General features: G+C 43.5%; 1 protein-coding gene across 1 annotated transcript in view; it reads right to left on the bottom strand.

Annotated features, from left to right (window-relative positions):
* Positions 1-2,635: 2,635 nt before the first annotated feature.
* The window catches only part of MAP1LC3B (microtubule associated protein 1 light chain 3 beta), a 32,163-nt gene continuing 11,616 nt past the window's right edge, over positions 2,636-23,182 (bottom strand). Inside the window, exons 2-4 of the mRNA XM_056525542.1 lie at positions 11,540-11,595; positions 7,581-7,687; positions 2,636-3,043 (exon numbers count right to left, since the gene is read on the bottom strand). Of these exons, the coding sequence (XP_056381517.1) occupies positions 2,872-3,043; positions 7,581-7,687; positions 11,540-11,595 (335 nt within the window). The 3' untranslated portion in view covers positions 2,636-2,871. The remainder of the gene's footprint in view (positions 3,044-7,580; positions 7,688-11,539; positions 11,596-23,182) is intronic.

Raw genomic sequence — 23,182 nt, 5'->3', positions numbered from 1 at the left:
TTGCATGCATATACAGTAAAACAGCAGTATTTATAAAAGCTTTTGGCGCCAAAGAGTTAAACAGTACTGACCCCTGGGCATGGGGGCATGGTCACTGCACTCGCCGGATGTTCAGATGTCATTGGCGTGTTTAGAATCGATTGTGGGGTTAAACATTTTGTTAAAACATAGTAGTGCAGAGTGCTTCTTAGGATTAAAACCATGTCTGAATGATCATGTGAAGATCGGAGTTCATACTAGCTGTGCCGGCATTCTCCGTGCCCGGCCTCCGGTTGCAGCAGGTACGCATGTGCTAGCTGTAAAAAAATACGAATGATGAAGGCTCGGGTAAACATTGGGCTGTGTCAGCGTGGCATTATTTCAAACACGTCACAGTGCACAGCCCGATGTTTACCCGAGCCATCGTCATAAGCATTGTTTACAGTTAGTGCATGCGCATCTGCTGTGGCGCAGCTAGTATGAATTCTGATCTTCACATGATCGTTCAAACATTGTTTTAATCCTAAGAAGCACTCTGCACTATGTTTTAACAAAATGTTTAACCCCACAATTGATTCTAAACACGCCAATGACATCTGAACATCCGGCAAGTGCAGTGACCACGCCCCCATGCCCAGGGGTCGGAACTGTTTAACTCTTTGACGCCAAAAGCTTTTATAAATACTGCTGTTTTACTGTATATGCATGCAAGCCTGTTTTAACCTGAAAAAGAGGCGGTATAGCCTCGAAACGCGTCATATGGCTGAATAAAGATGATTTTACCCTCCTCATTGCCCTAGTGGTTTGCGCTAGATGTCCGTTTTTTTTCCTCCACCCCTCATCAACGTGACAATTATACGGTAGGGTCAGAATTTGGCGTAAACATAAAAGCGTGGATCCATCCTGCCTTGTATCAATGAGTCAGGCTGGTGGTGGTAATGTATTGGTCTGGGTGACATTTTCTTAGCATACTTCAGGCATCTTACTACCAATAAAGCATTGTTTAAATTGCTAAATGGTTTCTTGAACATGATAATGGCCTCCACAGTCACCAGAATGAAGGGAAAAGGGGGTCCAACACAGTACTAGCAAGGTGTACCTAATAAAGTAGCCAGGAAGTATGCATGTGTAAAATATATATATAAACAAAATTTATTACACATAATAGCAACAACAAAACTACAATAACAAAAATACAAAACAAAAAAAGGAGGAGGAGCAGGATCCAACTAATTCACAAAGTCAATAACATTAAAAAAAAGTTTATTTATACAAGAGAACAGAAAGAAAAAAAAATATGAAAAAAGCCTTGTTATTGAGAATAAAATAAGAGAATCTGTTATCTAGATTTTATAAGGCTACAAAAAAAAATAAAGTGAAATACGTGCATAAGGTTATCTGTGAATGACACTTCTGTACAATGCAATTCAAAATATTGCTCAGTTAGTTGATAGGTCAGGAGTAGAGATGAGCGAACATACAGTAAATTTGATTCGTCACGAACTTCTCGGCTCGGCAGTTGATTACTTTTCCTGCATAAATGAGTTCAGCATTCAGGTGCTCCCGTGGGCTGGAAAAGATGGATACAGTCCCAGGAGACTCTTTCCTAGGACTATATCCACCTTTTCCAGCCCCCCCGGAGCACCTGAAAGCTGAACTAATTTATGCAGGAAAAGTCAGCAACTGCCGAGCTGAGAAGTTCGTGACGAATCAAGTTTACTGTAAGTTCGCTCATCTCTAGTCAGGAGGTTGATTTATCCTCAGCAGCGGGGTACATCCCCCTAGTGGCCACAATGGACTTAAGCTGCAGGTCCATAATGGTCACTCATAAATGCTCCTCAGCAGGGTCAGTTCTACATTGGGATACATTTATCTTAAGCCTCCTTTTTCTTGCATTATGTAGATGTACTGTATATAAGGGTATTTTTGCGTCATAGAGGCAGCCCCTGTGTTGGAGCAATATGGCCCTTGAAGAAGGGGACCTTAAGTAAAATGGTCTTGCTTCCCTTGGGTAGCATGCACCTGCAAAGGGTATTCCCTTAACACATTACCAGTATATTAGATAAGTAAAAGGGATTCCATACACTGTAAGCTCTAAGTATTTGTGAAAAGTTGATTTACAGAATTGGGGGGCTGCTGTATGTAGACCCTTGGCTTCTTGAACATTAAACACTAGTCACATTAACAGTTTACCTAGTGTACGGTTAGAATTGCTTTACATACGTAAGCATTAAGAGAGCACTTGTGTAACTATTAAATATATGCATTTAAACATGCCACTGTCACCACATGTTTCTGCTTCAGCAGTCAGCACAAGCCATCTTATGTTCTATACCAAAAGAAAACTCTTTGCATTATCAATATTCCAAACTATAACCCTGGCACTGAGCTGTTACATAGAACATTAGTACTGTGGATCATTTACATAATAGAACACAAAGCGGGGCACCTCCTTCAGACAGAAACAGCATAAACGTTTGCTGTTAATGAATCCAGGAAATAACATGCTATGGACAAAGGAGGGATATAGTGAAGGCCCCTAGGATAAGAAAATTTACAGGATGATAAAATTGAAAATTCAGAACCTGCCAACTGGTAGCTCATAGCTACAAATTTCCTTGTGAATTAGGAGGTGGAAAAGATCACATTACACAGCATATATATATACACATATATTATGCCTTCTCTGGCGTTAAATAATATATTTTTAATTCTACGTAATTATCCAGAGGAACACTAGAATTGCATGATTTTTCAGATAGCATGAATACATATAGATCTACTTGAGAAAATCGGCAGTTTGTTAGTTTTCTCATAGGACTTAGCCGGGGGGGGAAAACAACTTTTTAAATAAAATTTTAAAAACAAAATAAAAACAATGAGTGATGGTATTTATGTGTTTTTCATCCCGAAAGTCTCCTGTGATGCATAGACCATGTACAGAAATCCATCCTCATCCTTTTCACGCTCATAAACCTCAGAAATAGGCGTGGATACGCTCACCATACTGTGGCCGTTTACTAGCAGGAAGAAAGCTTGGTTGGCATTCAGCTGTAGACGTCTCCTGCAGTACCATAAAAAAGAGAAGTCACAATTAAATCTAAGTTTAGAAGTAGCAAGTTTGCTGCTGTAGGAAAAAAATATAAAAATGTAAACCCTTTTTGATCCATTTCATCATGGGACGGGTGAGGGAATTTGCATCAGGTTCTGAAGTCAAGCCTGTGCCACAACCGGCAGATGTCCCCTGCTATCAGTAGCTGATATCTGCAGGTAATGATGGGCGATCATGCCAATGTCAGCCACTTAAAGGAGTAGTCCAGTATTGGAAAGATCGCGGGGTGTCTGACCGCTGGAAGCCCCCACACGATCTCCCGTAGAGGGCCCCGGCTCTCTGGCCAGACAGTGTATGTCAACCACTGCACGGAGCGGTGGCCGACACCCACCCTCAATACAGCGCTCTGGCTCTCCCATAGAGTTTTATTGAGGGGGCGTGTCAGCAGCCGCTTTGTGCGGTGGTAGACACGCCCCCTTCCCACAGACTGTTGGGGCCCCGTACGGGAGATCGCGCGCGGGGGGGGGGGGAGGGGGATACACAGCAGTCGGACACCCTGCAATCTAAAACTTATTCCCTAACCTTAGTTAAAGGAGTTCTCCCCAGGACTTAACAACCTATTCCCTATCCTGTTTAAACACTACAGTAGTAATTGCCGCATTAACACATTAAAGCTATAGGGGTCTGAACAAAGCAATGGATTTTTTATTTTTGTTTGTTTTCTAAATCATAAAACAAAAGTTATTCAGGTTTGTTATCATTGGAATGTTTCTGATTCATAGAATAAAGATTGTCAGCTTGTACTGTACTCACAGTAAAATCTCTTTCTCGTAGCCTTCATTGGGGGGACACAGACCATGAGTATATCCTCTTGCCACTAGGAGGCGCCGACACTAGGAAAAAAAGTCGGCTCCTCCCTGGCAGGATATACATACCCACTGTAAGTGAGGTAATCAGTTTTATCACAAAGCAGTAGGGAGAAGCCAACCAAAAGACAAGTCCTAAGGACCCTAGAAAGGAATCCCAGAGAAACACTCAAGAACCAGAAAAGGCTATCTGGACAAGAATGAAGACATGGGTGGGTGCTGTGTCCCCCAATGAAGTCAACGAGAAAGATTTTACGGTGAGCCCAAAAAAAAATAAAAAATAAATCTCCTTTTCCCGGTTGATTAGATTGATTAGGACGCCAAGGAAGGGACAGTCCTTATAAGAGACTCTAAACCAACAGGCCACAAAGAGAGACATGAAGGGGCAATGCAGAGACCTGATGGGCCAAACCAACCTGGAAGGAGGTAGGAAACTAATTACAAGAAGCACAGAACCAGACAGACAGAGGGAGAGCCCGGTTGGGAACAAAAAAGGTAAATGGGATGACATGATTGCATAAACCCCTCCTACAAGGAAAATGCCCTAGCTGCATGAGCAGCAGTAGACAACCAGAAACAGGAGGAGAGCCAGGCTGCAATAGTGAGCAGTAAGCACATAAGCAAAGGGGTCGCAGCTGCGGAAAGAATCCGCAGGCTGCGACAAGCACCACCGGCACTTAAGCAGTAAATTGCGCACCCCGGCAAGTCACCGCACAGCTGCACTAAGCCAGCAGCTGTGGACAGCCAGCTGTGACCGTAAGGGAGCCACGAACTAAACAGGAGCAGTGATGCAGCGTGCTGTAGGAGCCGCTCCGAGGTTAGGGGGGGGGGGGGGGTTGACAGCGGTGCCCGGCTGGACAGTGGACAGGCTTCCGCTGAGCTGGGGGAGAAATAGCCCTGAACCAGGGAGTCAGAGGAGGGAGACAGTCTCTGTCATCCCTGGTAGCGTGAACAACTACTGCAGCCTGGAGGGCTCGCTGAGGAAGGAGGGGGCGGGGCTAAGCTCCATTCACGAGAGGCACAGAAAGGTGTTGGGCTTTTCCTGTCCGGCGCTCCCAAGACAGCACTGACAGAGGAGGGAGAGAGAGTCCTCCAGTGGCGAAGCTACCTGTCACCATTATGGGTCCCGCTGGCCAGCAAGAGCTGAAGGAGATGCAACCAGCTGCAGTAAAGAAAATCAGCGGCCGCAGAAAGTACATACTCTATGTCTGTGCCCCTTTGTCGCATATGGGGGAACAGGTAGCACTATGCTCCTGAACCCCCACCTGAAAATGAGAAACAAAAGGGAGGGAAAAAGCTAACTAAACAGCCATTACTAGAAAATAAAAGTGACCAGGTCTGGGGAGCTCCCACACCTGTGTCTTGCCTCCTACTGACGCTAGCTAAAACTCATTACCTCACTTCCAGTGGGCGGGTATATCCTGCCAGGGAGGAGCTGACTTTTTTTCCTAGTGTCAGCGCCTCCTAGTGGCAAGAGCATATACCCATGGTCTCTGTGTCCCCCAATGAAGAACGACCAAGAAAAAAATGATTGCCCCACAAAACTGTGCAAGTCCTTTTTTTTTTTTTTTTTTTTTTTTTTTTTTGCCTTACAATTTTTTTTTCTGGGTTTGTAGATTTTGTGCATGTTTCTTCCACTGCATGTGAAGGAAACACCTTTATTTATTCATATCAGGTCTAATTCTCCATTTACATTCAGAAGTGGCACATGCTTGAATTGGTATACTCTGTACCAAGAAACATGAGGATGACAGCTTTTCTTAGAATATATAATGCATGGGTGCACTGTACTTCATGGCTGATGTAAATACTGTATGTGCCACCATGGAAGAACATGCCATTTCAAGACATTAAAAAAAAAATAATAATAGAAGAATGCCCAACATGGATGAATGCACTTAAAATCTCAGGTTTATTTTGTAAATGTGCAGATCATTACAAATGCATAGATATTCCGCACGTTTGGGACATTCTGCGCATTTACAAAATAAAACAGATTTTAAAAAGAAAACTGTCAGCAGAGTCACCCGCACTAACTAGTGGTACTGGCTGGTAGTGCAGGTGACGCTGATTAAAATGATGCCTACCATGTCTGGTACCGCCCCTGCGTTCGCCCTTTATCTTCTTTTTTTCTGATTATGCTAATGAGGCGCAAGTGGCATGGGTGGGGTTACAAGCAGAGCCTCGAGCACTGTGACGTCAGCACTGTTCGTTCAGCGCTCGGCCCGGATAATTAATATTATTCCCTCCCTCCGCCTTCCCGCTTTACAATCGCTTCTACTTCCAGGAATCGGCATATGCGCAGTGGAAGCAATTACAGAATGGAGAGGCGGAGGGAGGGAACAAATGCTCATTAGCCCGGGAACTGAACTAACAGTGCTGACGTCACAGTGCCAGAGGCTCGTTACCCTGCCCGTGCCACGTGTGCCTCATTAGCATATTTAGGGGAAAAAAGAAGATAAGGGGCGAATGCTGGGATGGATCCAGGCATGGTAAGCACCATTTTAATCAGAGTCACCCACACTACCAGCCAGTACCACTGGTTAGTGTGGGTGACTTTGCTGACAGTTTTCCTTTAAATGGGCACTGTCATGAACTTTTTTTTTTGATATGTTGTAGTACATGTGTACTACAACATATCTCTAATACATTTCCATTATTTTTATTTTTTTATTAAAATGCTTTAATTAACGTTTTAAAACCGGACACTAGGGGTCTCCCTCCTAGTGGCCGGCTGCAGGCTGGCGTGACATCACGCCTGAATTCGGACTGATGCCGGCCGGGCATCGATCCTAATTCATGGAGCCTGCGCTCGCTCCCTGCCTGGCCACTCCTCCAGCACATGACGCGAGAGCGGGGATCGGGGTTTGGGGGAGAGCAGGGTTCGGCATTTTAAACACGGGGTGGGGGGGAAATCGGGGACCAGATGGAGGGAACGGTCTAGCGCCGCGCCCATGGCCCTAACCGTTTTCTGCACAGGGTGCCTCCAGCTGTTTCAACACTACAACTCCCAGCTTGCCCTGACAGCCAATAGATGTCAGGGCAAGCTGGGAGTTGTAGTGGTGAAACAGCTGGAGGCACCCTATATAGATGAACTAAGGGCGGAAGTCGCCTTCCCCAGCAGGCATCAGTGACATGGTGCCTGCTGGGGAAATCTGCCTGGTAGTGAGCACACTTACAGGCAGACAAAAAGTCATTTTTAACATAGTAAAAAAAAATATTAAAAACAGGGAGGGGGTTAGGGATAGATGGGTAATAGGCAGGGATAGAAAAAAATATAAATATATAGGATGGTGGGAGCTACCCTTTAAGTGAATTCTTCCTCGCTGGACATTCTCCTTTATATCATGTTTTCTCAATGAAGGGAGCTTGCCAGCACCAATCTAAGACACAAGCATCCAAACGGGGCGAGCTGAAAATTCTTCTCTATATCAATCTAATGTCAAGACATTGAGCCAGCAGAGAGATGAAGTCACACAACAGGAGAAAGGAGCTGATTCATGCATTGTATAAGGTAGGGCATTGTGACCTGGTTCTCCTGTACAACTTCTTTGTTGTGAGTAGATCACATGTATGACCAGTACATTAGAGGGTACAGACAAAGGAACTTCTAGTGCTGAAGGTAGATAGAACAATTAGAAATCCAGTCCCATAGGATGTTTATCTGCAGTGGTGTATCTTACCGAATAATTTTGATGAGTTCACTCATATTAACATGATCTGGGACAAGGAATTTGGTTTTATCCAGCACTGGGAGCTGCTTCTCCCCCTTGTACCTCTCGATAATCACCTGTAGGAGAGAATGAGAGAATATATGTCATTGTGGAATCTCCAAAACACAGCATGCTCACAGACAGGGATTTTCTACACATAGGGGGAGCTTTATCTTTACTGGTGCAGAGGAAGAATGGTGCAGTTGCCCATAGCAACCAATCAGATCGCTTCTTTCAGTTTTCAGAGGCCTTTTGAAAAATGAAAAGTTATCTGATTGGTTGCTATGGGCAACTGCTCCACTTTATTTTTCGACACAGATTTTGATAAATCTCCCCCACTGACCTTTATCTTCACAAAAGTCTGCCTGTACATATGACTAGGACATTTAAAGGGGACATGTTTCATTGTTGAAAAGGCTGCTTAAAAATTGGGAAAACTGAGGTTTTTAGGTCTTGGTCAATACAACTTATAAGGCCCCTTTCACACTACATAATTACTCCATTTTCGAAGTTCCATCAGAAAATCGGCAGTAAAACGGCAGTTAGAAAAATCCCATAGACTATAATGGGATTTTGTAATAGCCGTTTTAACCCGTTATAGCCCGTTATTAATAATGGCCGTTATTTTGTGACAGAAGATAGTAACGGGAGAAATAGTTCATGAACGGGCTATAACGGGTTAAAACGGCTATGAGTGACAGAAGATAGTAACGTTATTTTGTGACAGAAGATAGCAACCAGAGAAATAGTTAATAACGGGCTATAACTGGTTAAATCGGCTATTAGAAAAATCCCATTGGCCGTATAGGATTTTGTAACTGCCATTTTACTGACGATTTTCTGACTGAACTTCGAAAACAGAGTAATTACTGTATGTAGCATGAAAGGGGCCTAATACTTATCCACTGTCCACAATGTCCTGCCATTTAAGCAACTTTTTGACAATTAGGGTTTATTTGCCAACTTTGAGCATGCAGTATTTTTTCTCCCGTCAAAAATAACGGAATAGAAACAGGTATAATAAATTTAACATTCAAGTCTATGGCAAAGGAATGAACCTTTAATGTCATCCGTTTGCACCAGGTTTATAATATCAGTTATTACTTCTGAGCATGCTCAGAAGAGGTGACATCAGCAGACACCTGCAGTGTTGTGGAACTACTACTACTCCCATCAACGGACAGACTTGTTTCCATGATGGGAGTAGTAGTTTCCCCAGCTGCAGGAGTCTGCAGGTGGCTGTGGAGGCTGCATTAGTGCTTGTACTACTACCCCCATTATGGAACAGAGTCTGTTCCATGTTGAGGGTAGTAGTACAGGGTATAAGGGATTGATCGCACCGGGTCTCACTTCTAAGACCCGATGGGATCAGCAGTTATTGAGCAGGGGAGCGTGCAGCATGCTGCACTCCTCTGCGATGTATTGAGTGGTTTTACTTTTTTAAACCCCAGCCGGGAGCCCTGAATGGCCGGCACCGAGGAACCATTCAGGGCTCCTGGCGGGGTTCTTAAAATGAACAATGTGAGTGTGAATATGTATTAAAAGCGCTGTGAGGGGCAAGATATACAGCGCTGCAAGGGGGGGGGCAGACATATAGCGCTATATATCTAGCACCTCAGTGCATTTATAATATGCCCCCCCCCCGCAGCGCATTTATAAAAATATGATCCCCCCCCGCCGGGGCATATATATATATATATTGATGCGCTGGGGGGGGGCAAACATAGTATTATCTGGCCCCCCTAGTGCTTCTATACACATATGCCCACGCAGCGCTATATGTGAAAAGTATTCTATCAGCAGCACATCTGCCAGGGAAGCCGGCCTGCAGATGTGCTGCTGATCGAATACTTTTCACACATAGCGCTGCTTGGGCATATGTATATAGAAGCACTAGGGGGGCCAGATAACGCTATATGTCTGGCCCCCCAGCCTGATGCGCTGCTGATAGAATACTATTTATATATAGCGCTGCGGTGGCATATTATGATAAATGTGCTGCGGGGGGCACAATATAAATGCGGTGCGGGGGGTATATATTTATAAATGCGCTGGGGGGGCATATTATTAATACGCTGGGGACTAGATATATAGCACTATATATGTCTGCCCCCCCCCACCTGCAGCACTACATATCTTGCCCCCCACAGCACTTTTAATATAGATATGCACACTCACATTGTTAATTTTAAAAACCCCACCGGGAGCCCTGAATGGCTCCTCGGTAACGATTTAAAAAATAAAAGTAAAAAACATACGATACATTGCAGAGGAGCGGAGCATGCCGCCCGCTCCCCTACTTAATAACTGCTGATCCCTTCGGTCTCAGAAATGAGACTCTGTGCGATCAATCCCTTATCCCCTGTACTACTACCCCCAACATGGAACAGACTGTTTCATGATGGGGGTAGTAGTAGTACAAACACAAATGTAGCCTCCCCAGCCACCTGCAGACTCCCTCAGCCGGGGAATTACTACTCCCATCATGGAAAGGAGTCTGTTCCATGATAGCAGTAGTAGTAGTCCCTGCTGCTGGAGTCTGTAGATGGCTGTTACTAACAGATGAAAAACTGATGCAAACTGATGCCACTAAATTTCATCAATTTGCATCCGTTATTAGAATGGTGCGTTTTAGGAGGCAATAACGGACAAAATCTGAACAGGGGACAACAGCCATGTGATTGTAGCCTTAGTCTTTCACAGGTGATATAATTGTGGTGCTGTCTGATTCACTGACCATAATTAGATCACCGTGAAAGACTAAGGAAATCCAGAAAACATGACCTGTTGGGGGTGCTTCAGGAGCGTGCTAGAGGAAACACTGGGCTAGAGCATCCTGTGCAGCAACTGCTTGATAAAGGCATAAAAGGACCCATAACCGCAGGAAGATACTAGGCCACCTCATACACTGGAGGTAGTGAAGGCCAGAGGTTTGTCACTATTGCCATAAACAGCCATCTAACACTAGATCTTATATGTCAGGGGAGCCATTTAACATATTTGCACGATATGTTTGATAAAAGGGATATTAAGCATTTTAACCCTATGAACTTTCTTAGACTATATTCCTGAAGGAGTAGTGCAGCTATTGACAATTATGACTGAGGTACAGTGACGTGGAGTCCTGTATTCTGCTGCCTCTTACTTCTTTCTAAGGGTGTTTGTGGAAATCCCCACATTCTGCAAGCCTGACCCATATTTAGAATTTTATGCAAATAGGAGACTTACGTCAGTTTGGAAAGGGGCAGCAGCAGAAGAAGCAAATGTTACAATCCCAGTGTTGCTACATAAAGCAGTCGTATGACTGAGCAAGCAGATTACTGGAGGAAAAGCCATCTGGCAAGGCCTGAAATGTGATCTCTCTGTATAAGCCCCCTCTGTTGCCTCCCCCCCTGCTGTGGATGGTGTATGTCAGATACTGCACAACACACGCTTAAAGGGCCACTAACCTCATACTACTGGAGTGTAATAAGAAAAACAGCTGATATCACAGACATATAGATGCAAGAAGGCCTCACCTATTAACGTGACATTAATAAGTTCATAGAGGTTTTGGTTATCTCATTGGTTAACACTACCGTCAGCTTTTCCCTAGTGGGGAAGGGTTAATAACAGGGAGCAACAGACTGTTAATGAAATATAATCTCATTTGTTCTAGTGATACATCTCCAGCTCGTCTGTAGAAACACAAATACGTGAAAGCTGTAAATCTGTCTTTATATTCACACATTTTCACACGCATTTTATAGGTTTCCCCCACTGCGATATACACTGACGACTGCTGCAATTATTATTATGAGGGGGGGGTTTGCAATCCCCTTCTCTAGATCTTGCCTCTTACAGGCAGCAGATGGGAACAATACTTTCTGTTCCCTAATGGGGCAGTTCATGTCTGATCCTAAGAAAACTAGAATGTGGAGATCACTCACCGGGATTTTGGTTGGATGCTGTTCCCTGATGACCTTCACATCTTCCACTCTCTGCTCTAAAAGAAAGAAAGAAAGAAAATTAAAACTTCACCAATTGTTCCCACTCACACACTCCTATTTTCCAAAGAATCTAGATTTTCATGTATGTACTAAAACAATGTTTTTACACTCACTTTGAGGATTATAAGGCTTCTTTCACACTATGAAGTTCACCTGTTATTAAACGTCTGTTTTCTGTGTAAAAAGCGGACGTTTAATAAGGGATGAAATAACGTGTGCTAACGGCTGAATAAATATTTTATCCCTCATGTATGGCCGAACACCTCTGCCTACAGACTCCCACAGCCAGGACTACTACTACTCCCATCATGGAACAGACTTGTTTCCATGATGGGAGTAGTAATTCCCTGGCTGCGGGAGTCTGCAGACAGCTGGGGAGGCTACATTAGTGTTTGTACTACTACCCCCATCATGGAACAGAGTCTGTTCCATGACGGGGGTTGTAGTACAGGGGCTGAGGGATTGATCGCACAGGGTTTCACTGAGACCCGATGCGATCTGAAGTTATTAAGCAGGGGAGCGGGCGGCTTGGTCATCAACCCTGCGATGTATCAGTGTGTTTTAACTTTCATTTTCGAATCCCCCGCGGGGAGCCCTGAATGGCCGGTACTGAGGAGCCAATCAGGGCTCTCAGCAGGAGATTTAAAAATGAACATTGTGACTAGCAGGGGCCATATGTATATTAACCCGATAACGACCATGGACGTCTATACTCATCCAATGGCCGTTACCGGGGTATGACGCGGGCTCCCGACTCGAGCCCGCGTCATACCGGCCAGCCCCCAGCTGATTCCTGTAGCTGGGGGCCGGCGTTAATAGCCGACATGCGGCGATCGCCGCTGTCAAAGTTGACAGCGGCATCTAAAGGTGCCTGTATACAGTCCCTGGTGGTCCAGTGGGGTGGATCGCTTCCCCGCAGCGCGATTGCGGGGGAGCGATCCACTGCTGAGGTAGCCTGAGGGCTTACCTCTCCTCCTGTGTCGGCTCCGGGTCTCTGAAAGATAAAGCCTGGCAGGACCAGGCTTTATCAATCGAGCGCAGAGCACACAGATGAATGGGATTGGGGATTGTATGCAATCCCATTCATCTGTATGAGGAATCAAATGATTCCTCCTAAAAGTCCCCTAAGGGGACTAAAAGTGTAAAAAAAAAAAAAAAGTTTAAAAAAAGTTTAAAAACACACACATTAACCCCTTCTTTATTAAAAGTTTAAATCACCCCCCTTTTCCCAAATTCCATATTAAAAATGTGTAACCATAATAAAAAATAAACATATGTAGCATCGTCGCGTGCGTAAATGTCTGAACTATAAAAATATATCATTAATTAAACCGCACGGTCAATGGCGTACACGCAAAAAAATTCCAAAGTCCAAAATAGCGTATTTTTGGTCACATTTCATAGCATAAAAAAAAGGAATAAAAAGTGATCAAGAAGTCCAATCAAAATAAAAATGGTACCGATTAAAACTTCAGATCACGGCGCAAAAAAATGAGCCCTCAAACCGCCCTGTACGTGGAAAAATAAAAAAGTTATAGGGGCCAGAAAAGGACAATTTTAAATGTATAAATTTTCCTGCATGTAGTTATAATTTTTCCCAGAAGTATGACAAAATCAAACCTATATAAGTAGGGTATCATTTTAATCGTATGGATCTACAGAATAAAGATAAAGTGTAATTTTTACCAAAAAATTTACTGCCTAGAAACAGAAGCCCCCAAAATTTACAAAATGGTGTTTTTTCTTCAATTTTGTCGCACAATGATTTTTTTTTCCATTTCGCCATAAATGTTTGTGTAAAATGACTCGTCATTCCAAAGTAGAATTGGTGGAGCAAAAAATAAGCCCTCATATGGATTTTTAGGTGCAAAATTGAAAGGGTTATGATTTTTAAAAGGTGAGGAGGAAAAAACAAAAGTGTAAAAACAGAAAAATGCTTGGTCCTTAAGGGGTTAAAAGCGCTGTGGGGGCAAGATATAAAGCGCTGCAGGGGGGGGGGCAGACATATAGCCTATATATCTAGCCCCCAACAGCGCATTAGATATGACCCCCGCCGGCACATTAATAAATATATACCCCCCGCCGGCGCATTAATAAATATATAGCCCCCGCCGGCGCATTAATAAATATATAGCCCCCGTTGGCGCATTAAATATATACCCCCCGCCGGCACATTAAATATATACCCCCCCCCCCCCGCCAACACATTAAATATATACCCCCCGCCGGCACATGTATAATGTAGCCTCGCAGCGCTTCTATATACCTATGCCACTGCAGCGCTATATGTGAAAAGCATTCTAAATACTTTTCATACATAGCGCTGCAGCGGCATATGTATATAGAAGCGCTGTGGGGGGCAGATAACGCTATATGTCTGCACCCCCAGCACATCTATATACATATATCCCTGCAGCGCTATTAATGAAAAGTATTTCTATTAGCAGCGCATAGTGCCGGCAGCCATCTCCTGACACTATGCACTCCTTATATAAAATACTTTTCATTCATATCGCTGCAGCGGCATATGTATATAGAAGCGCTGTGGGGGCAGTTAACACTATATGTATGCACCCCTGCGCTTCTATATAAATATAACCCTGCAGCGCCATGAATGAAAAGTATTTCTATAAGGAGCGCATAGTGCCAAGAGACAGCTGCCTGCACTATGCACTGCTAGTAGAAATACTTTTCATTAATAGCGCTGCAGGTGTATATGTATATAGAAGTGCTGAGGGGGGGGGGGGGCAGACATATAGCGTTATCTGCCCCCACAGCACTTCTATATACATATACCCCTGCAGCGCTATGAATGAAAAGTATTTCTATCAGCAGCATAGGGCCGGCCGATGCTGCTGCTAGAATGCTTTTCACATATTAGCACTGCGGTGGCATAGTTATATAGAAGCGCTGCAAGGCAACATTATACATGCGCTGCGGGGGGTATATATTTAATGCACTGGCGGGGGGGGGTATATATTTAATGCACCGTTGGGGGTCATATCTAATGCGCTGGGGGGGCTAGATATATAGGCTATATGTCTGCCCTTGCAACGCTATATATCTTGCCCCCCACAGCGCTTTTAATATACATATGGCCCCTGCTAGTCACAATGTTCATTTTTAAATCTCCCTCTCAGAGCCCTGATTGGCTCCCCAGTACCTGCCATTCAGGGCACTAATGTAGTCTCCCCAGCTGTCTGCAGATTACCTCAGCCAGGGAATTACTACTCCCATCATGGAAAGAAGTCTGTACCATGATGGGAGTAGTAGTAGTCATCTCTTCTGAGCATGCTCAGTAAAAATAATGTCCGTTATAATAACGGGCATTAATGGGTGTATTTACTAACGTCCATTGGCCATAGACTTCAATGTTAGAATTAACGTCTGTTAATTTACCCGTTTCTTGTGACAGGCGAAAAATTTGTGCAGGTCACGTTATTTCTCCCGTCACAACTAACGTCCGTTAGTCATGACGAGCTATAATGTGTGATAAAGGGTAAAGGAAAAAACCCATTGACTTCAGTCAATCAGTAACAGGTGCTGCTGGCCACCATCACATACCTAGTGTCCTCAGGTTACCTGCCTCGCATCTGCCACCACCCTGTCCCTTTATTACACACAACACTGTCATCAACAACACATATTTCCTGGGTTATCAACAATTTTCCCAATGGTGCATGCTGGAAAATCTACTAAATGCTGCAAATGTTGCTCTACAATTGCTACCTCTTTTGCTGTAATGTTAAAAATTAAATATTGTGACTAAAGTTGCAGATTTCTGTTGGTCAGGACAACATTTTTTTTTGTAGTTATCACTAGTGACTGTAAAACTGTTGAATGTTCCCATTCACCTATAGCAAGCACAGGTCTTAAAGGAAAACGGTCATCCTGTTCACCCACACTAAACCCAATACACCATGTTATAGTGGGGGTGAAGAGGAGACCGATGCGGGGTCTCTGACTAAGATACAAACCTTCAGTCCGGAGCCCGGTCCATCTGAAGATTGGCTTCTATCTTCGCTGAATTGCTCGCTGGGTGCGGGCCCGCCGGCTGAATTTGAATATTCATGGTTGCTGGTCACGTGAGCGCTCAGTAGGCACAAGTGCTCATGTGACCAGCAACTATGAATATTCAAATTCAGCCGGCGGGCCCGCACCCAGCGAGCAATTCAGCGAAGATAGAAGCCGATCTTCAGATGGACCGGGCGCCGGACTGAAGGTTTGTATCTTAGTCAGAGACCCCGCATCGGTCTCCTCTTCACCCCCACTATAACATGGTGTATTGGGTTTAGTGTGGGTGAAAAGGATGACCGTTTTCCTTTAAAGATGGTGAGCAGTTTATGTACGATTATTTGGGACAGATGAGCTGCAATACCATTTTTTTTATATATATTTTTATTAGTTTTTTTCCTTCTTTTTTACAACAAATATTACATACACACAGCAACCAAAAATAGGACCATATCAGATAGAATAAAGAAAAAAAAGATTTAGAGGAGAGGGAAAGAGAAAACAAACCATTAATAGAGCCATGTCTCATTAGTGTCTCTAATTTGTCTAAACTCAAACCATTTAGACCAATTACTAAGGAATTGGGGAAGGCAGTACTGCCCGTTTTATTAAAGGGGTACTCCGGTGAAAACCTTTTTTCTTTTAAATCAACTGGTGGCAGAAAGTTAAACATATTTGTAAATTACTTCTATTAAAAAATCTTAATCCTTCCAGTACTTATTAGCTGCTGAATGCTACAGAGGAAATTCCTTTCTTTTTGGAACACTGATGACATCACGAGCACAGTGCTCTCTGCTGACATCTCTGTCCATTTTAGCAACCATGCATAGCAGATGATTGCTAAGGGCAGAATGGTGGCTCAGTGGTTAGCTCTGCTGCCTTGCAGTGCTGGGGACTTGGGTTCAAATCCCACTAAGGACAACAATAAATAAAGCGTTATTATTATTATAATAACGTCTGCAGAGAAAACTGTGCTCGTGATGTCATCAGAGAGCATTCCAAAAAGCAAAGAATTTCCTCTGTAGTATTCAGCAGCTAATAAGTACAGGAAGGATTAAGATTTTTTAATAGAAGTAATTTACAAATATGTTTAACTTTCTGGCACCAGTTGATTTAAAAGAAAAAAGGTTTTCACTGGAGTACCCCTTTAAACAGTTTGAGTGTGTGGTATTAATTAGATGTTGTAGAGCCGGTATTTCTGTGGATTTCCATCTAGCTGCTATGTTGGATTTTGTAACTGTTAGAAGGTGTATCAGTTGCATGTAGTAGGACTACTTCTGGGCCCCCGGGATTAAATGCCCTAAGATATTACATCATTTATAAATTTGAATCCATAGGAGTTTAATAAGTTTGCCCTCCCACCAAATATGTAGGAGTGTGCCATTCTTATTACAGCGCCTGCATATATTGGGGCTTCCTGGGAATAGTTTAGAGATGCAATTTCCTATGTACCTCGAGATGAGTGAGAGTTGCAATACCATTTCTGACCTACAGGGAGGTGAACTAGATCTCTAGCTGTCACAAGTGATAGCACTTCCATAGGTAATAGCAACCAAAACCCCACAGGGTATGAAGTTCCCAAGCATGCTTCATATCACGGGCGCAGCACATACATAAACGTCATTAAGAGTTTATTACCTGTACAAACTATGGGGGCAGCCATCTTGCCTGAGCTGTTTAACAGTATAAAGTTATATGGACCTAGACACAATGAACATGTCCAGACCCAATTCTTTGTATGGCATTTTTGTAAGAACGCTCTGTGGGGGAGATTTATCAAAACCTGTCCAGAGGAAAAGTTGCTGAGTTGCCCATAGCAACCAATCAGATCGCTTCTTTCATTTTGCAGAGGCCTTGTTAAAAATGAAAGAAGCGATCTGATTGGTTGCTATGGGCAACTGGGCAACTTTTCCTCTGCATAGGTTTTGATAAATCTCCCCCTGTGAACTGTGCAAAGGTCATTCTCCAGGGGAGAGGAGGCTATAGTCTTTTTCTGTCTACTGTTGTCCCCTTCACTGTAAGGGTATGTTCACATGGAGGAATGTGAAATTCCGCAGGAATATTCCATAAAGACATTCCGCTGCAAAAGTGTCCCATTGATTTTAATGGGATTCTGATGCACTGTTCACACGGTGGAAATCCTGATTCTGTCATTTTGCTCGGAAATGCATTACACAGCAAAAATGTGGTCAACAATAGGGATCGACCGATATCGATTTTTTAGGGCCAATACCGATACTCTGTGGACTTTATTCCGGTATAAGTTATCGGCTATTTCAGCACAACCCCCTGCCCCCCCCCCCCCCCCCCCGCCTGCTTCTCTCCCCCCTGTCGGTCCTTAGTCCAACCACCGCACTGCCCCGGCCAGAGACCGGCGCCTCCACCGATGCCCCATTGCCTCCCCCATCCCCGGTTTTACAATTACCTGTTCCCGGGGTCCACGCTACTTCTGGCTCCAGCAGCGTGCTGAGCTGTCACTGTGCGCACTGACGGTGACGTCGCGTTGAGGAGCGTAACACAGGACGCAGCAGGAGCCAGAAGTAGCGTGGACCCCGGGAACAGGTAATTATAAAACCGGGGATGGGGGAGGCAATGGGGCAGCGGCGGCGGTCTCTAGCGGCGACGGTCTCGATAATCGGTCGATCCCTAGTCAGCAATGCAAAAACGTGGTCAACTAGACAAAACACATCCCTTATGGTCAATTTTCTATTCATAATGTAAGTAAATGAGAAATGAATGGCATACAGCAGCACCTGTTTTTTTCTAAAAAAAAAAAATTATATATTCATTAAATAACAACAAAAACATTGTGTGAATGCAACCTTAGTTATATGGCCAGACTGAAAACTGCATGATTTTAAGATCATTTTCAAAGATGAAAATTATAATGGAAAAAGTAAAATGGAAAATTTGAGGGGGAGAAAAAAAATGAAAAATTCTTAGAATAAAATCTTGATTTAAACCATCACTATCCATAGAACAAAAGGTCCAGCACTCAGTTTATGGTTAAAATGTGTACTTTATTCAATCAAGTCAGAGGATACAGCCAACAAAGTACCATAAAAGACGGGGTTTTTTGTGGAGCGCTGGACCTTTGTTTTCTGTATAGTGATTGACACCGCTATATAGTTTGCTAATGGCTGAATTAAACAACAGGTCATTTTCTGATGACACATTCTCTTTATAGGATTTGTGCAGGCATTTTCTCCTGTCCAATATGATCTTAGTTGTGTAGAGAGGCAACTGCAAGCTGGGAGGGCAAGATGCCAAAGTAACCAAGTGATGCCCAGGAAGTATCATGCACAGATCCTATTCTTATTAATAAGACTCATGCACAACACTAATGGTTGCCTAGGCAACCCACCGCCCAGTGTGGAGATGCATTTCTGTGGACTGGCCTCACTAAACGTCTATTAGGGATTACTGTCTGTGAGTGATAAAGAGAATCAGTCACCCACTCTATCTTGCTGGTACAGTGTTAGGGTGCATTCCCACCTGGCATATTTTGCTGCGTATTTTATTTCCCATTGAAGTCAATGGGTTAGAAAATACGCAGCAAAATACGCCAGGTGGGAACGTACCCTAATAGTGCGGGTGACGCAGGTTCCAAGCTTGTCCTATGTGACCCCGTTCCTTAAAATCTGAATATGCAAATGAAGTGCTTTGGTGCATTGGGGGCATTCCCAGCCCCTTGGTGCACTCTTCTGTCAGCCCCTTCCTATCATCACAGGTCCTTCAACCACATTCTCTTCCATCCTGCACTGCTGAGCCCCCCCCCCCCTCCTCCCCATCTACTGGTCACATGTTTGTGACATCATCACAGGTCCTACACCTCCAGCATGTAGCAGATACAGAGCAGGTCCTGGTCAGGCAGTCCTTAGTGAGTGCTCAACCAGGACCTGCTAGATCAGTGGTCTCAAACTGTAGCCCTCCAGATGTTTTAAAACTTCAACTCCCAGCATGCCCGGACAGCCGTTGGCTGTCCGGGCATGCTGGGAGTTGAAGTTTTAACCCCTTAAGGACCAAGCCCATTTTAACCTTAAGGACCAGGCCAATTTTATTTTTGCGTTTTCGTTTTTTCCTCCTCGCCTTCTAAAATCCATAACTACTTTATATTTCCATCTACAGACCCATATAAGGGCTTGTTTTTTGCGCGACCAATAGTACTTTCTAATGAAACCTCTCATTTTACCAAAAATGTATGGCAAACCCAAAAAATTATTTTATAGGGTGGAAATTTAAATGAAAACCACAAATTTGCAAATTTTGGGGGGTTTTGTTTTCACACTGTACACTTTACGGTACAAATGACATGTGTTCTTTATTGTGTGGGTCAATACGATTAAAATGATACCCATGGCTAGAAACTTATATTTTTGTACCGGTTAAAAAACAAAAATAATAATCCTAAAACTGTTTGTACAAAATCAGTAATCTAAAATCACCCAATTTTGACCACCTATAACTTTTAAATTTTTTGGTATATAGGGCAGTATGAGGGCTCATCTTTTGCGCCATAATCTGTACTTTTTACAGATACCACATTTGCATATAAAACTTTTAGATAATTTTTTATTTATTTTATTTTATTTTTTTATAAAATGTGACTAAAAAGCAACATTTTTTTAATTTATTTTTTATTTTTTACGTTTACTCCGTTCACCGTCTGGGATCATTAACATTATATTTTGATAGTCCGGACATTAACGCACCATTTACGATACCATATATGTTTATAAAAAAAAAATGTTACGCTTTTTGGGGGTAACATCGGAGAAATGGACACTTTTCATTTTATTGGGGGAGGGGATTTTTCACCTTTTTATTTATTTATGTCCCCATAGGGGACTATCTATAGCAATCATTTGATTGCTAATACTGTTCAGTGCTATGCATAGGGCATAGCATTGATTAGTATTATCGGTGATCTTCTGCTCTGGTCTGCTCGATCTCAGACAAGAGCAGGAGACGCCAGGACAAGAACGGAGGCAGGTGAGGGGACCTCCATCCGCCATTACAGATGATCGGATCCCTGCGGCAGCACTGCGGGCAGTCTGATAATCTATTTTAACATGCGCACTGCCACAGATGCCGTGATCTGTACTGATCACGGCATCTGAGGGGTTAATGGCGGACATCAGTGCGATCGCGACCGGCTGCTGCTAATATGTAAGTTTCCAAATACAGTCATGGCCCTAAAAGTTGACACCCCTGAAATTTTTCAAGAAAATTGAAGTATTTCTCACAGAGAAGGATTGCAGTGACACATTTTTTGCTATACACGTCTATTCTCTTTGTGTGTATTTGAACTAAACCAAAAAAGGGAGGAAAAAAAAGCAAATTGGACATAAAGTCACACCAAACTCCAAAAATGGTCTGGACAAAATGATTGGCACCCTTTCAAAATTGTGGAAAAATAATATTGTTTCAAGCATGTGATGCTCCTTTAAACTCACCTGGAGAAAGTAACAGGTGTGGGCAGTTAAAAAAAAAATATATCACACCTGAAAGCAAATAAAAAGGAGATAAGTTCACTTGCTTTTTGCACTGTGTGTCTGCATGTGCCACACTAAGCATGGACAACAGAAAGAGGAGAAGAGAACTGTCTGAGGACTTGAGAACCAAAATTGTGGAAAAATATCAACAATCTCAAGGTTACAAGTCCATCTCCAGAGATCTAGATTTGCCTTTGTCCACAGTGCGCAACATTATCAAGAAGTTTGCAACCCATGACACTGTAGACCCAGTAGGACCCCACTGCTGACACAGAGACGTAAAAAAGCAAGACTACATTTTGCCAAAGTGAACTTGAGTAAACCAAAATCCTTCTGGGAAAATGTCTTGTGGACAGATGAGACCAAGATAGAGCTTTTTGGTAAATATGGTGGAGGTTCAAGGATGTTTTGGGGGTTGTTTTTCTGCCTCTGGCACTGGGAGCCTTGAATGTGTGCAAGGCATCATGAAATCTGAGGATTACCAACGGATTTTGAGTCACACTGTACAGCCCAGTGTCAGAAAGCTGAGTTTGCGTCTGAGATCTTGGGTCTTCCAGCAGGACAATGACCCCAAACATATGTCAAAAAGCACCCAGAAATAGATGGCAACAAAGCGCTGGAGAGTTCTGAAGTGGCCAGCAATGAGTCCAGATCTAAATCCCATTGAACACCTGTGGAGAGATCTTAAAATTGCTGTTGGGAAAAGGCGCCCTTCCAATAAGAGAGATCTGGAGCAGTTTGCAAAGGAAGAGTGGTCCAACATTCCGGCTGAGAGGTGTAAGAAGCTTATTGATGGTTATAGGAAGCGACTGATTTCAGTTATTTTTTCCAAAGGGTGTGCAACCAAATATTAAGTCAAGGGTGCCAATAATTTTGTCCAGCCCATTTTTGGAGTTTGTTGTGAAATTAGGTCCAATCTGCTTTTTTTTCCTCCCTTTTTTGGTTTAGTTCCAACACACACAAAGGGAATAAACATGTGTATAGCAAATACATGTTACTGCAATCCTTTTCTGTGAAAAATACTTCATTTTCTTGAAAAATGTCAGGGGTGCCAACATTTCTGGCCATGACTGTAGCTGCTAACAGCAGTTTGTTAATGGTCACAGCATTGTTAGCAGCTGCTGTTTACCTCCAGTACTGTGTTGCCAATAATCAAAATGATTAGAACTGCAGTAAAAAAAACACAAGACATGAATGCAATTGAAGTTTTGGATTGTGTAAACCCAGCCTTACACAAATAACCTAAATAAAGGCGATTATTAGGAATAAAATACAAAACTATTCAGCCTAACATTCCCCATTCTCTGCAGACAGTAATAGCAGCTTCCCTCCATTAAGAATATCTCTTTATCAATAAGGCACTTTTAAGATTCCCCTGAGGTCATTATCTACAGAGCAATTTACAAGAAAGCTAGCTATATGAGGGGAGGAAGAGGCTAATAGCAGTAAAGTGCTCTCCAGCCTTTCTAGACAACCTCTGTGGACAACCCCCCCCCCAGGGTGGGTGTGGTTTTACAACCTGGCTCCATTCACTTCAATGGAACTGAGCTCCAGAACCACACCCACCCTGAAGACAGATGGGGAGCGTTAAAAAAAAAAAAAAAAAAGAAAGTAGCTCTGTTTTTCTCTTCCTGGATAACCCCTTTAAAGGGGTACTCCGGCGCTAAGACATCTTATCCCCTATACAAAGGATAGGGGATAAGATGCCTGATCACAGGGGTCCCACCACTGGGGACCCCCCGTGATCTTGCACGCTGTCACGCCCCCTCCCATAGGCTTGCATTGAGGGGGCGGAGGCGTGACATCACAATGCTCCATCCCTGTGATCGCCAGTAATCAGACCCGGAGTGAACACGCTCCAGGGCTAATTCTAACGGGGTTCTGCGTGCAAGATCAAGGGGTCCACAGCGATCAGGCATCTTATCCCCTATCCTTTGGATAGGGGATAAGATGTCTTAGCATCCAGAGTTAAAGGGGTACTCCAGCGCTGCTTTTCCCACTGAGCAAGCGATAACACCAGTGACTCTCAATCTGAACAGTGGCAGCCCACTTAGCCAATCAAACCAAGTTGTAT

This window comes from Hyla sarda, chromosome 6 (assembly GCF_029499605.1).
Source record: "Hyla sarda isolate aHylSar1 chromosome 6, aHylSar1.hap1, whole genome shotgun sequence".
In the NCBI taxonomy this organism is placed as follows: domain Eukaryota; kingdom Metazoa; phylum Chordata; class Amphibia; order Anura; family Hylidae; genus Hyla; species Hyla sarda.
Note: the sequence above shows the minus strand (reverse complement) of the source record. Positions and strands in the feature narration are given on the sequence as shown.